The 11,455-nt window shown below is 48.5% G+C and overlaps 1 protein-coding gene across 5 annotated transcripts in view; it reads right to left on the reverse strand.

Annotated features, from left to right (window-relative positions):
- EHBP1L1 (EH domain binding protein 1 like 1) overlaps positions 1-3,191 on the reverse strand; it is a 46,714-nt gene extending 43,523 nt beyond the window's left edge. For 3 of the 5 annotated variants that reach the window (XM_077328206.1, XM_077328197.1, XM_077328188.1), the window contains exon 1: positions 2,811-3,189. In XM_077328206.1, the coding sequence (XP_077184321.1) occupies positions 2,811-2,914 (104 nt within the window). In that variant the 5' untranslated portion in view covers positions 2,915-3,189. Of the gene's footprint in view, positions 1-2,810 lie in introns of all 5 variants that reach the window. The other 2 variants (XM_077328214.1, XM_077328223.1) reach the window with 2 other exon arrangements.
- Between the last annotated feature and the right edge of the window lie 8,264 nt (positions 3,192-11,455).

Genomic DNA, 11,455 nt, shown 5'->3' on the forward strand with positions numbered 1-11,455 from the left:
AGTGAATTGGTCCAGAAAGAATTACCAGTGACGAATAATGCAATCAAGCCATGAAGGCAGCTTAGACTGAGTCAGACCCTTAGTCCATCAAAGCCGGTTTTGTTTACTCAGACTGGCAGCAGCTCTCCAGGGTCCCAGGCCCAGGTCTAGCGTATAACTGGCTCCCTGGCCCTTTTAACATGAGATGCCAGGGATTGAACCTGGAACTTTCTGTGTATGAAACAGATCCTCTACCACTGAACCATGGCACCTCCGGACAACAAGGTTGTTTTCTGAGCCACATATTGATTTCATATCCCCCCTTTCTGTTACCTAAAGCAAGCAAGAAGGAACATGGCTGACTGTTTTGCATCCCAGACTCAAGTCCTAGCACCTTCAGTGAAAAGAAGCCGGCAGAAACCTCTCTGGACACCCTGGGGAGCTGATGTCAGTCAGCACCCAGACAACACCAGGGTAGCAGGACCAGAAGCCTGAGGGAATAAAGCAACGTTGTCCGTCATAAGGATGGCTACAAACTCATGTTGTTGCTTAGTTCTGCTTCCCGGTTCCCTGTGACTACTGGCAAAGTTGCTCCTTGGCATGGTGCTCAGCTGCTAGAACTGGACTCCCGTCAATTCCGTCCTCCCACAAATGAAGAAGAAACTGTGACCCTTTATTCTTACACAAATATATCCATCACAGTTACGAGCCATCCATCCATAATACCAGCAAATGCTGGAGGGGACCAACCAGCCACAAGTTCACTATGATATTAGCCAAGGGTGCGAGGAACTGCATGTCTAACCTTCCCTGTACTGACCATAGGGCCTTCCTTGAAGCATCTTCCTCTCTGCCACTTTGCGTTTGGCTCCTCTGCCCCAGCACACATTGATGCATTTGAAACATTTACTAGCTGCCTGTCTCTACCTCACAGGAGCTCAGGGTGCCTTACAAATCCTACTTGCAGGATCCCCATGACCCCAAGGTTTACTTTACTTAATTCCCGGTGGATCATTTCTAGCACACCTAATTCATCCCCAATGTACATTTGCCCCCCCCCCTACTTCCTAACATGCAAATCCCACACCAACCCAGTATTCTGCAAATACACAACTATCTCAGACATTGCTCCTCACTGTACTGAGGTAAGAAGTTGGGCCTGTACAGTCAACTACAAAGCCCACAAAGATCCAAATCCCCCTTCCACAAAAACACAAGAGCCCTGCTGGATCACACCAGCAGTGTCACAGTATTCCAGTCAGATGGCTCACAGGGCCAGTCACAGGGCATAGAGGCCAAAGTCTTCTCCTGAGGTTGCCTCATGGAACTTGTCTCCAGAGGTTTACTACTTGCGAATATGAAGGTTTCCTTTACTCATCATGAGTAGTAGCCACTGATGGAACCTCTTCTCCATGAATCTAAATCCCATGCATGCCTATGGCCATCACTGCCTCCACTGTCAGCAAATTTCATAATTTAATTACTCACTGCGTAATTAATTACTCACTGAACCTACTGGCCATCAACTTCACTGCTAATTCTAGTGTTATGAGAGAGGAAAGAAAAACTCTGCTTTCTTCAAGTCATACATCTGTTCCACTTAACATTTCTGGTAAGGCCTTGGAGGAGGAATGTGTGTCATGGCTTAAGTGCCACTCAGTGATTAACGCCCACTCAGGGCGCCTGTCCCACCCAAGTGCCTCCTCCTCCAACCGGCTTGCCTGTCTGTCCAGCAGCCAGCCAATCACCTTTCATCCCCCCACCCGTGACTACCCCCTCCTCCTTCCACTTCCCTCTGAGGCTTGGAGGCTGCAGATCGCTGCCGCATGAGAGCTGCCCCTGCCGGACTAATGGCTGCCTGCAGCCTTTCCAGGTCCGGGGAGGAGGGGGAGGCCGTCCGCAGAGGTTTTTTTGCTCTCTTCTGTACATTTTATAGCTTTTGATCTTAGTCAGCTCAGTTAGGATATTTGTTGCTGTTGTTCCCTTATGCATCACCTTGCACTTAGGCACACTCTCAGTCATTTCATCTCTAATGAAGTACTTTCCACGTTCAGGAGCAGGAAAACTTGCATACCAGGAACACAAGGCAATATCAGGAGAAAGTCTTGTACCCTGTCTTTCCCTTAGATGCTGGAGAAGATGACGTACAGTCTAATCCAAGAGTTAGTGGGTAGCCGTGCTGGTCTGAAGCAGCAGAAAAAAATTAGGCCACTGGCACCTTGAAGACCAACCAAGTTTTATGGGGCACACTTCCTCAGATACAATGTCTGGAATAGAAGTAATCAGTCATACTTACAGGAGAAGTGCAAAATTAAATTCACACACAGCATAATGAAAACCGACATAGTATCTGAGGAAATGTGCCTGCACATAGAAGCTCATACCTTGAATAAAAGTTTGTTGGTCTTAAATAGTGACTCTAAATTTGTTCTGATCCAAGAGTTATGTTGTTTCATCATTTCTAGCCACTATTTGGGGTGACTAAGAGTGGCCTACCTTATAGGGCGGGTGTACACATTTAAGCACTGACGTAGACAGTGTAAAATACTGCAGAAGTTTTTATCATTTAATTCTTTTTTGACCCAAGTCGCCCTTTAGGTTGCCTGCGCCCGATTCACCAGTCCTTGCGCCCCTCCTCCTGCGGCCCGGCGTCTTCGCCCCGCCCCTCGCTCCCCTGGTGAATTCACAAGCGCTCCAGTCCCCGCCCTCGACGGTGCACGCGCCGGATTCACCAGTCCTCGTGCTCGGCTTCCTGCAGCCAGGCTCCCTCGCCTCCCCGGGGCGTCCGCAAGCGCTCCCCGTCCCGGTTCCCCGGTTCCTGGCGCGCTCACCATTTCTTGGTGCATTCCACCACGAGCTCCTGGAAACAGGCCACGAACTGGAACTTGGCCGCTCGCTTCCCGACGCGCTGGAGCCGCTTCCACACCGAGCTCATGATCCAGCCTTCCTCCTCCTCCTCCTCCGGTCCGCTCGGCGGCTGGTTCGCCTTCTTCACAGCCGGCCGCCTCCTCCCCGCCTGGCCCCCATCGCCGTCGCCCCAAGTCTCCGGCGGGACTCGCCCAGAAGCCGCCGCCCGGCGAGGCTGCGCTCGCGGAGAAGGAAGTTGATGGTGCAAGAAAGTTGCAGAATCCAACCCCGGGCGCGGGGGGAGACCGCAGTCCGCTAATGCTGAGGGCGGAACGGCTGTGGGTGTGAACCACCAGCGGGGAAGGCGGAGCGGGGGAGGGCGCAACAGCTGACAGCGGCTCTTCCCCCCCCCCCCGCCTGGCGAGTCAACACTGGAGGGCGGGAGCCGAGAATATGGGGCTGGATCTTTCTCTCTCGGCCCTCGGCTTGGCCACCTTTTCTTGTCGCTTTCTTTAGCTGGAGCCACAGTCTGGCGTGTCTCTGACCATGCACAGAGTGTTTCTTCCCTAAGCAAACTTTTAAATTAAAAGGACTTGTAAAAATCTGCAGATTGCTGTTCTCCTCTGAGGGAGCAGCAGCTTTAAGCAGTAAACCGTGTTAGGGAAGTAGTGCCTTTGTGCATGTGCAGAGCGCTTGATCTGGGCCAAAAGCCAGGTAGGGCGGTTGTTTGTACTCCCCACCCCCATGCGTTTGTTTTTAAAATTGCATCTTCTAGGAAGTGGAAAAAATAACAAAACACTCTTCATTTTCTCTTGCTTGGCTGTACATTCTCTTTCTTGGGAGAGTGGCCAGGCGGCTGGGATCCTGGCCAGTTGGCACCCTGGCTCTGCTCCCAGACAGCCTTCAGCAATGTGTATAAACTCAGTAGTTAGGCCTGCAGTGCTGCTGAGTGCAGCTTTCCTTGAAAGATCGAGGCCAGCAGTATGCGAGGGAGTGAACAAGGAAGACTGAACGTTTGCACAGGATATTTCCCTCCTCCCACGTAAGAGCAGGGGATAAATACTATATCACAATTTTATTCCTCTGAGGAAGCAGACAGAGTTATCCTTTCTATATTTGTCTTCAACAACAACCTTTTGAGGAAGAACAGCGACTGAGCCAAGCATAGTATAGTGGTTAAAATGTCAGACCATAATCTGGGGGACTTACATTCGAATCTCCCCTCTGCCATGGAAGCTAGCTGGGTGAGCCTACCCTACCTCACAGGGTTATTATGATGATAAAAAGGAGGCGAGGAAAATGATATAAGAGCCTGAGGGCAGGGTGATATATAAATTTAATAAATAAAAAGTTTGGGGTACCTATTGGATATAAAGGCAGGATATAAGTAAATTTAATAAATAAAGGTGAGTGAGAATCTAAATCCAGTTCCCCTCAGCTCTATATGGTATTGCTTTGATCTTATTCCAGAAGGCCTTAAAGGCCAGATAAGCACCCACCCCCTTTATGTTGAGTGCCAGGGGCCTAAAGACCAACTGGGTGTCATATCTGAGCATGCTGTTCCATGCTAATATGACTTGTCTCCAGGTCTTCAATGTATGCAGCTAGTCATAAGAACCTCTACCTTCCACAGGTTTTTGTTGAAAGAGGCTCATGGGAGGTTGGATTCTGTCCTTTCACTTCTGTTTAAACAAAGGCGGCCAGAGGGTAAAATTTGCTGCTCTGTTTTAAATTAGGTTGCCGACTATTCACCTTCAGCATCCTTTCAGCCCCTTGAAACCCCTCCCTACCGATCTCAGGCTTTCTTGTCCTCATGAGCCCAGCGTGAGGTCTACAATCCTTCCTGTTCATTCTGCCCTCGCCCACCTTGTGTGCAGCTTCCCCTCTTCCCCTCTTGCATGCTTGACTTCCAGCTCAGAGGATATAAATAAGCACCCCGTAAACTGATCCCAAACAGGTTCCAGCGTCATCCCGGGTGGACATGTCCATCATGGGAATACATCGCCCCAAATTTAGCGACCAAGTGACTGGATCTTCCCTAGAGATTCCTGAAAGCCAGATGGGAGGGTCCAAGATTTGTATCTGTTATGCGCAAAACAATATTATATTTCTCCAAAATATATGAACAAGAAGTTAACCATCTCTTCTTCCCTTTGATTGTGGGAATGCAAAATTTGGGTATCTTTGCCTGCCTATGAGGGCTTGGAAGGGCTTCTAAGCCGAACCCCTAAAATTTGGTCATATTGGATGCTATATTTGCATAAATTCCAGAGAAGTAACTGTTTCCCCTAGCATTTGGTTGCAATTCCTTTCCCTTGAGCTTCAGCAAAGTTAGATCATTGCCTTTTGACTGGTCTTTAACAAATACCTAGAGCCTCTTGTGGTGCAGAGTGTTAAGGCAGCCGTCTGAAAGCTTTGCCCATGAGGCTGGGAGTTCAATCCCAGCAGCCGGCTCAAGGTTGATTCAGCCTTCCATCCTTCCGAAGTCGGTAAAATGAGTACCCAGCTTGCTGGGGGGTAAACGGTAATGACTGGGGAAGGCACTGGCAAACCACCCCGTATTGAGTCTGCCATGAAAACGCTGGAGGGCGTCACCCCAAGGGTCAGACATGACTCAGTGCTTGCACAGGGGATACCTTTAACAAATACCTAAATATTGGACGTCCTCATACTTACATTCCATTTAAGGAATTCAGGATTTTCCTTGCTGTTTTTAACAACAATCCTGTGAGGTAGGGTGGTTGAAGACACATTCACCTCATAGGGAGCTTCATGGCTGAGGAGAGGTTTGAACCCAGGACTCCTTAGTCCACAGCCAGTAGTCTTTTTTACTGCACCACATACTGAAGTGATTTTACTGTACTATGTAGAACCGAAATAACTGATAATTTGTGTCTATTTTTGGGGGTGCTGTGAGTCCTTGGGGTGTTGTGAGCCTTTGGGGTGGGGGCTTGAAATGTATATAATTTCAGTGTGCATTAGAAATTGCTAATAACCCCTTCAAATCTATTCCTTTCAGAATAAAGGAACGCACACATTTGGTCACAGTTTCTTGTTGCTCTGATCATATTTTGGTTGGGCTACAGCAATACATCCTATGTGGGTCTGCATTTGAAGACTGTTCAGAATTTAGCAGTTAGCCTACAATCAGGTACTAGTTCTTGTCCTCATTTTAAGAGCTCTCTGTTTGATTTCAGGGCACAATTCAAAATGGCGGTAGTTCCCCACAAAGCTCTTCGTGGTCTGGGGTCAGACTACTTGAAGGAACATCACTTTGTGCTTGAGCCTGTTCACTGAAGGTGGTCATCATCAGAAGTTCTGCTGCCAGAGACTAGGTAGCTGAGCACCAGAGACAGAGCTTCCTCGGTGGTGGCACCCAAACTTTGGACATCCCTCCCTACAGAAGTTTTAAGTTTACAAGCTTTTAGCTCTCAGGTTAAAATACTTTAATCCCTCAAGCCTTTTAGAATCCTGTCCCTTTGTGAAGTCTTATTGGTTGTCATGGTGTATTAAAACAGTGAGCCCTCCCTCTCTCCCTCTCCCTCTCTCTCTCTCTCTCTCAATGCAAATGCTTCCATCACTTGGCTCTGAACTTCCTAATAAATTTTTTAATTTTGTGATTGGTCCCCTCATGACAGCCATTTGGTTGTTCCCGCTGCCTAGGAATGCCAGCTCCCAGGTGGAAATTCCCCTGGAATTATAGCTCATCTTCTGACTAAATAGATCAGTTTATGTAGAAAAAGGAAGGTGGACTCTCTAGCCGTGAACCCCACTGAGATCCCTGTCCTCCCCAGACTCCACTTCCGGAAGAAGGGTTGTTTTTTATACCCCACTTCTCTCTTCCAGACGGAGTCTCAAAGTGGCTTCCAATAGCCTTCCCTTCCTCTCCCCACAGCAGACACTCTGTGAGGTAGGTGGGGCTGAGAGACCCCTGATATAGGTCACCCAGCTGGCTGCAGGTGGAGGAGGAGTGGGGAATCAAACCCGGCTCACCAGATTAGAAGTCACTGCTCTTAACCTTTACATTGGCCCTGTCTTACCCCTGTCTGTTCAACAAGGTTAGGGACCTCCATTTTCGGAAGCTTCCCTGGTTTGTATGAAGTCTTTTTAAAGAGGTTTAAAAACCTTCCCAATCATAATCTGATGCTATTGCTTTGTTCCCAGTTTTTATTCTGCTTTTGCTGCTGCTCTTACTTGTTGTCATTCTTAATATTACCTGTTTTCCAAACTGGTATGTGTATGAAGGTTGAACTAATTTTTTAAAAAAATTCAAAATATATAAGATACAAAAACCTAGCCCGATGGTATGGGGTGCAACCTTTTCTCCTTGAAATGCCATGTAAACCTTGCATTGATTGCCTTGTCCTAATGCCTACAGCCCTGACCCAGGTGTCTTCTGTTTGGTTTCTTTTCTTTCACACCCAGAGCACACATGGCACACAGGATCGGTTTATCTATGTAGCACATGTTGTGGGCCCCATGCTTCTAGGGGGCCCACATGGTGTCTCCCCCTCCATGGATCAGGGAGGTAGCCTCTCCCCTGTCCCCTTTTCCCTCTTTGAGGACATTCAGAGTGATAGCCCTTTCCAGTGGGGGGGCTCCTACGCCCCTAGTCTGGCTGCTCCCACCACAATTGTACTTTGCTAGAGTCTCATAGATCCTTAAACTGACTCTGGTGCTACAGCCCTGCTAATTCTCAAGCCAATCCTGGGGGCACACTATCCCCCTCTGTGGCCTGGGGATCAATTGTAATCCCAGGAGAGCTCCAGCCACTACCTGGAGGTTGGCAACCCTACAGGATGATCACGTGCACACTAGCCTGCTCTGAGAAACACGTTGGACACCCTCCCAGAGGTGCGTGGAAACAGTAGATGCCATTCTGTCCAGCTAATGCAGAGTTAAAAGCTGCTGGCGGTTGAGAACCAGTCTGAAAACCAAGGTCATGCATATACAAGCGCTTTGAAGGGAGCTCCTGTTGGGGAACAGCCCTCTCCTGTGCCCCACCCAGGGTAAACAGGGCCTGCCTGTGACTCAGCCTGGCGAGAGCCAGCCGCTCGCACTGACTCAGCAGAAGAGCGTGGCTGCCCCTGGGGCGTCACATTCAGGTGGCTTTTGCCCAAGCGCCGAAGGGGAGAATGGAGTCGCTGTGTTTTCTGCTGAAGACAGGCAAGAACGCAACAAAGGTTTTCAGCCAAGGAAGGTGCAACTGGGTGAAGTCACCGGAGCAGCTTCCTAAGAGCAAAAAACAGCTTGAACTGCCAAAGGGAGGGTGTGGAGTTGCCTGCCTGCCTGGCTGGTCTACAAGAAAAGGCTGTGCAGCGAAAGTCCAGGCATGGACGGTTGCTCTGGGCTCAGGTTTCACTTCTGCCAAGGACTCATGGCAGCGATCCTCAATGTAGTGCCCACTACATTGGGATTCATGACATTATTTCCTCCCTTCAAACCAAGAGCCGGTCCTGGTTTTCTTTTCCTTCATTGTGATAGAAAGCACTTCAAAATAGCAGGAAACGTGTCATGTTTGCGTCTGCAGAGAGCATTCAGAAACAGGTACTACCATCCTAGGATGTAGCTTGGCTGGCAGCCTCCCAGCATTCTGTGACTGGTGCCAGTCCTTGGCAGCCATTCTGTGGTGGTGCCAACCCCCTGAGGCAACTAGCCCTTCTCCTGAAATTGCACAACTAGCCCTTCTGCAATTGCATTTCAGCCTATTAGAGCTAGTAAAAACTGTTGAAGGGCAGTACCGGCTGCCAACATAATAAAGGTGGTATCTGTAGACCAGAAACAGAGAATGATTGGTTACAGTAAATACAGGGGTAGTCTAAACTGTGGCCCTCCAGATGTCCATGGACTGCAATTCCCATGACTGCATTTGCTGGCAGGGGCCCATGGGAATTGTAGTACATGGACATCTGGAGGGCCACAGTTTGACTAGCCCTGGCTTAGAGGAAGAATAAAGGGGCCGCAGACTCTTACAGCCTTGAGGCAGATCAGAGAGAGTCAGGATTTATATCAGTAGATTCAAGGAGTAATCACCGGCAAGTCGGACCAGGTGCAAGGACGGTCTGGAAAACAGTGGGAACAGCTTAGTCAAGGACAGACGGGAAAGCATAATTCAAAGATGTGGTTTCTGGGTTAGTAGTAGCCGACAGATAGCTGTATGTATTTGGAACTTTGCAATCATTGTTTTATTTCAGGGCTGTGATTGTGATTAAAAGTAGCAAAAATGCGTTAAAGCATAAGATCAGGGGATTTACTGGAGAATATCCGTGTCCAGACAATCTTGTAGGATGCTAGAAGTCTGTGTAATAAGTTAAAAGAGTGTGAGCTTGGTTAAGTGGGACAGCTCAGCATTGTGAGAGATGATTTTGTTATGAAGTAATATCTTAAAAGAATATAAACGTGAGAGCTCTGAATTAGATGGGAGCATTTTTGTTAGCAGAGTGCCTTGCGTTGCACACCTCCTGCAAGGGGCAAGTGATACACTGGACTCTGACAAAAGCTAGATTTATTTATTTATTTATTTATTTATTTTGGATTTCTTACCTGCAGCTCACAGAGTTGACTCACGGTGGGGTAAAGGTAAAGGTATCCCCTGTGCAAGCACCGGGTCATGTCTGACCCTTGGGGTGACGCCCTCTAGCGTTTTCATGGCAGACTCAATACGGGGTGGTTTGCCAGTGCCTTCCCCAGTCATTACCGTTTACCCCCCAGCAAGCTGGGTACTCATTTTACCGACCTCAGAAGGATGGAAGGCTGAGTCAACCTTGAGCCGGCTGCTGGGATTGAACTCCCAGCCTCATGGGCAGAGCTTCAGACTGCATGTCCGCTGCCTTACCACTCTGCGCCACAAGAGGCTTTCACAATGGGTTACGATCAAGAATAAAAAAGCCCAATACATAAAAACATTAAAAACCAAATAACAACCTGCTCCAGCAAAGAGAAAATAAAGATCCCTCCTCTACCTCCCATGTCCCCCCCATCCATCAGTGCCTCAGGGCCCAAATCCTAGGGGTGCCAATCGTTCTTAGTTGTGGAGGGGTCCCCTTGCTCTCCTGTGCCCTGGCCTCAACCAAAGACCTGGAGGGAAAACATTCACAAATGGCATTTTAATGTTGACGTTGGACATATACGTGAGTTAATAAAAGGGAAGCAAAGTATTGTGCTGTACCTGAGATGAGCCTTGCAATTGTCCAGGTTCACTTTCCACTGGCAGATTGCTGCTCAGAAGCTTAACAGGCATTTAGCTCTGCCAGCCATTATCCTAAACAGGGTTATGCAGGTGTGCAAAGTGTTGTCAAGGCACAGTGGACTTAATGCAGGGGTAGTCAAACTGCGGCCCTCCAGAGGTCCATGGACTACAATTGCCATGAGCCCCTGCCAGCAAACGTAGTCCATGGACATCTGGAGGGCCGCAGTTTGACTACCCCTGACTTAGAGTGACCCTGTCTGTTTTTTTGAGGGAAGGGATGGTTTGCCATTGCCTTCCTCTGCATATTGACTCTTGACTTCATTGATAGTTTCATGTCCAAGTACTGATCAGGGCCAAGCCTTTATACGGTGGGGGTTCTCCAGATGTCCATGGACTACAATTCCCATGAGCCCCTGACAGCAGGGGCTCATGGGAATTGTAGTCCATGGACATCTGGAGCGCCATAGTTTGGCACCCCTGCTTTATAGCTTCCAAGGCACCATCTATGTCTTTGAAGTCATTAGAAAGGGTGTAACTCCTACATAGGATAGCTCTGCTAGACTTGTTATGCGCAAATGAATGTCTTGATTATTCTGACCTGAATGTCTTGATTATTCTGAGCTGGATAACCCAGGCTAACCTTGTGTCATCATATCTTGGAAGCTAAGAAGGGTCAGCCCTGGCAAATATTTATTTATTTGTTTGATTTGTTCATCGTATGACTCGTGTGGAATACAGCCAAGAGATCCTAGGATTGCTTGGAAAATATGTTTGCAAAATATGTTTGGAGCTGGTTTGCCATTACCTGCCTCCACATCATAACCCTGGTATTCTTTGTAGGCCTCCCATCCAAATACTAGCTCAGGCTGGCCTCATCTTGTCAGATCTTGTAAGCTCCGCAGGGTCGGCTCTGGCTAGTGTTTTGGATGAGAAAATTCCAAGGAACAGGCATCTTTGGGAGGTGGTGGGTTCTACATCTGGAAATTTTTAAACAGAGGCTGGATAGCCATCTGATGGAGAGGCTGATTCTGTGAAGGCTCAAGGGGGTGGCAGGTTACAGCGGATGAGCAATGGGGTTGTGAGTGTCCTGCATAGTGCAGGGGGTTGGACTAGATGACCCAGGAGGTCCCTTCCAACTCTACGATTCTATGATTCTATGATGACCAGGTCATGACGTAGAGGCAGGCAATGGCAAACCACCTCTGAATGTTTCTCACCTTGGAAGCCCTTCAGGGTCACTGTAAGTCAGCTGTGACCTGACGACAAATGAAACAATGAACAGAAGCCATCCAAAATGGGTTCCTGCCAACTCTTCAGGAGGGGTCATTTGAGTAGAAAGAATCTGAGCGCAGAATGCAGGCCACGTATGCTGCGAGGGGGATGCTATCCAGAATAGCCTCTTGTCCCTTTCGAATATACAAAGGGACCCATCTCTTCCTG

The sequence above is a fragment of the Paroedura picta genome, chromosome 1 (genome assembly GCF_049243985.1).
Source record: "Paroedura picta isolate Pp20150507F chromosome 1, Ppicta_v3.0, whole genome shotgun sequence".
In the NCBI taxonomy this organism is placed as follows: Eukaryota; Metazoa; Chordata; class Lepidosauria; order Squamata; family Gekkonidae; genus Paroedura; species Paroedura picta.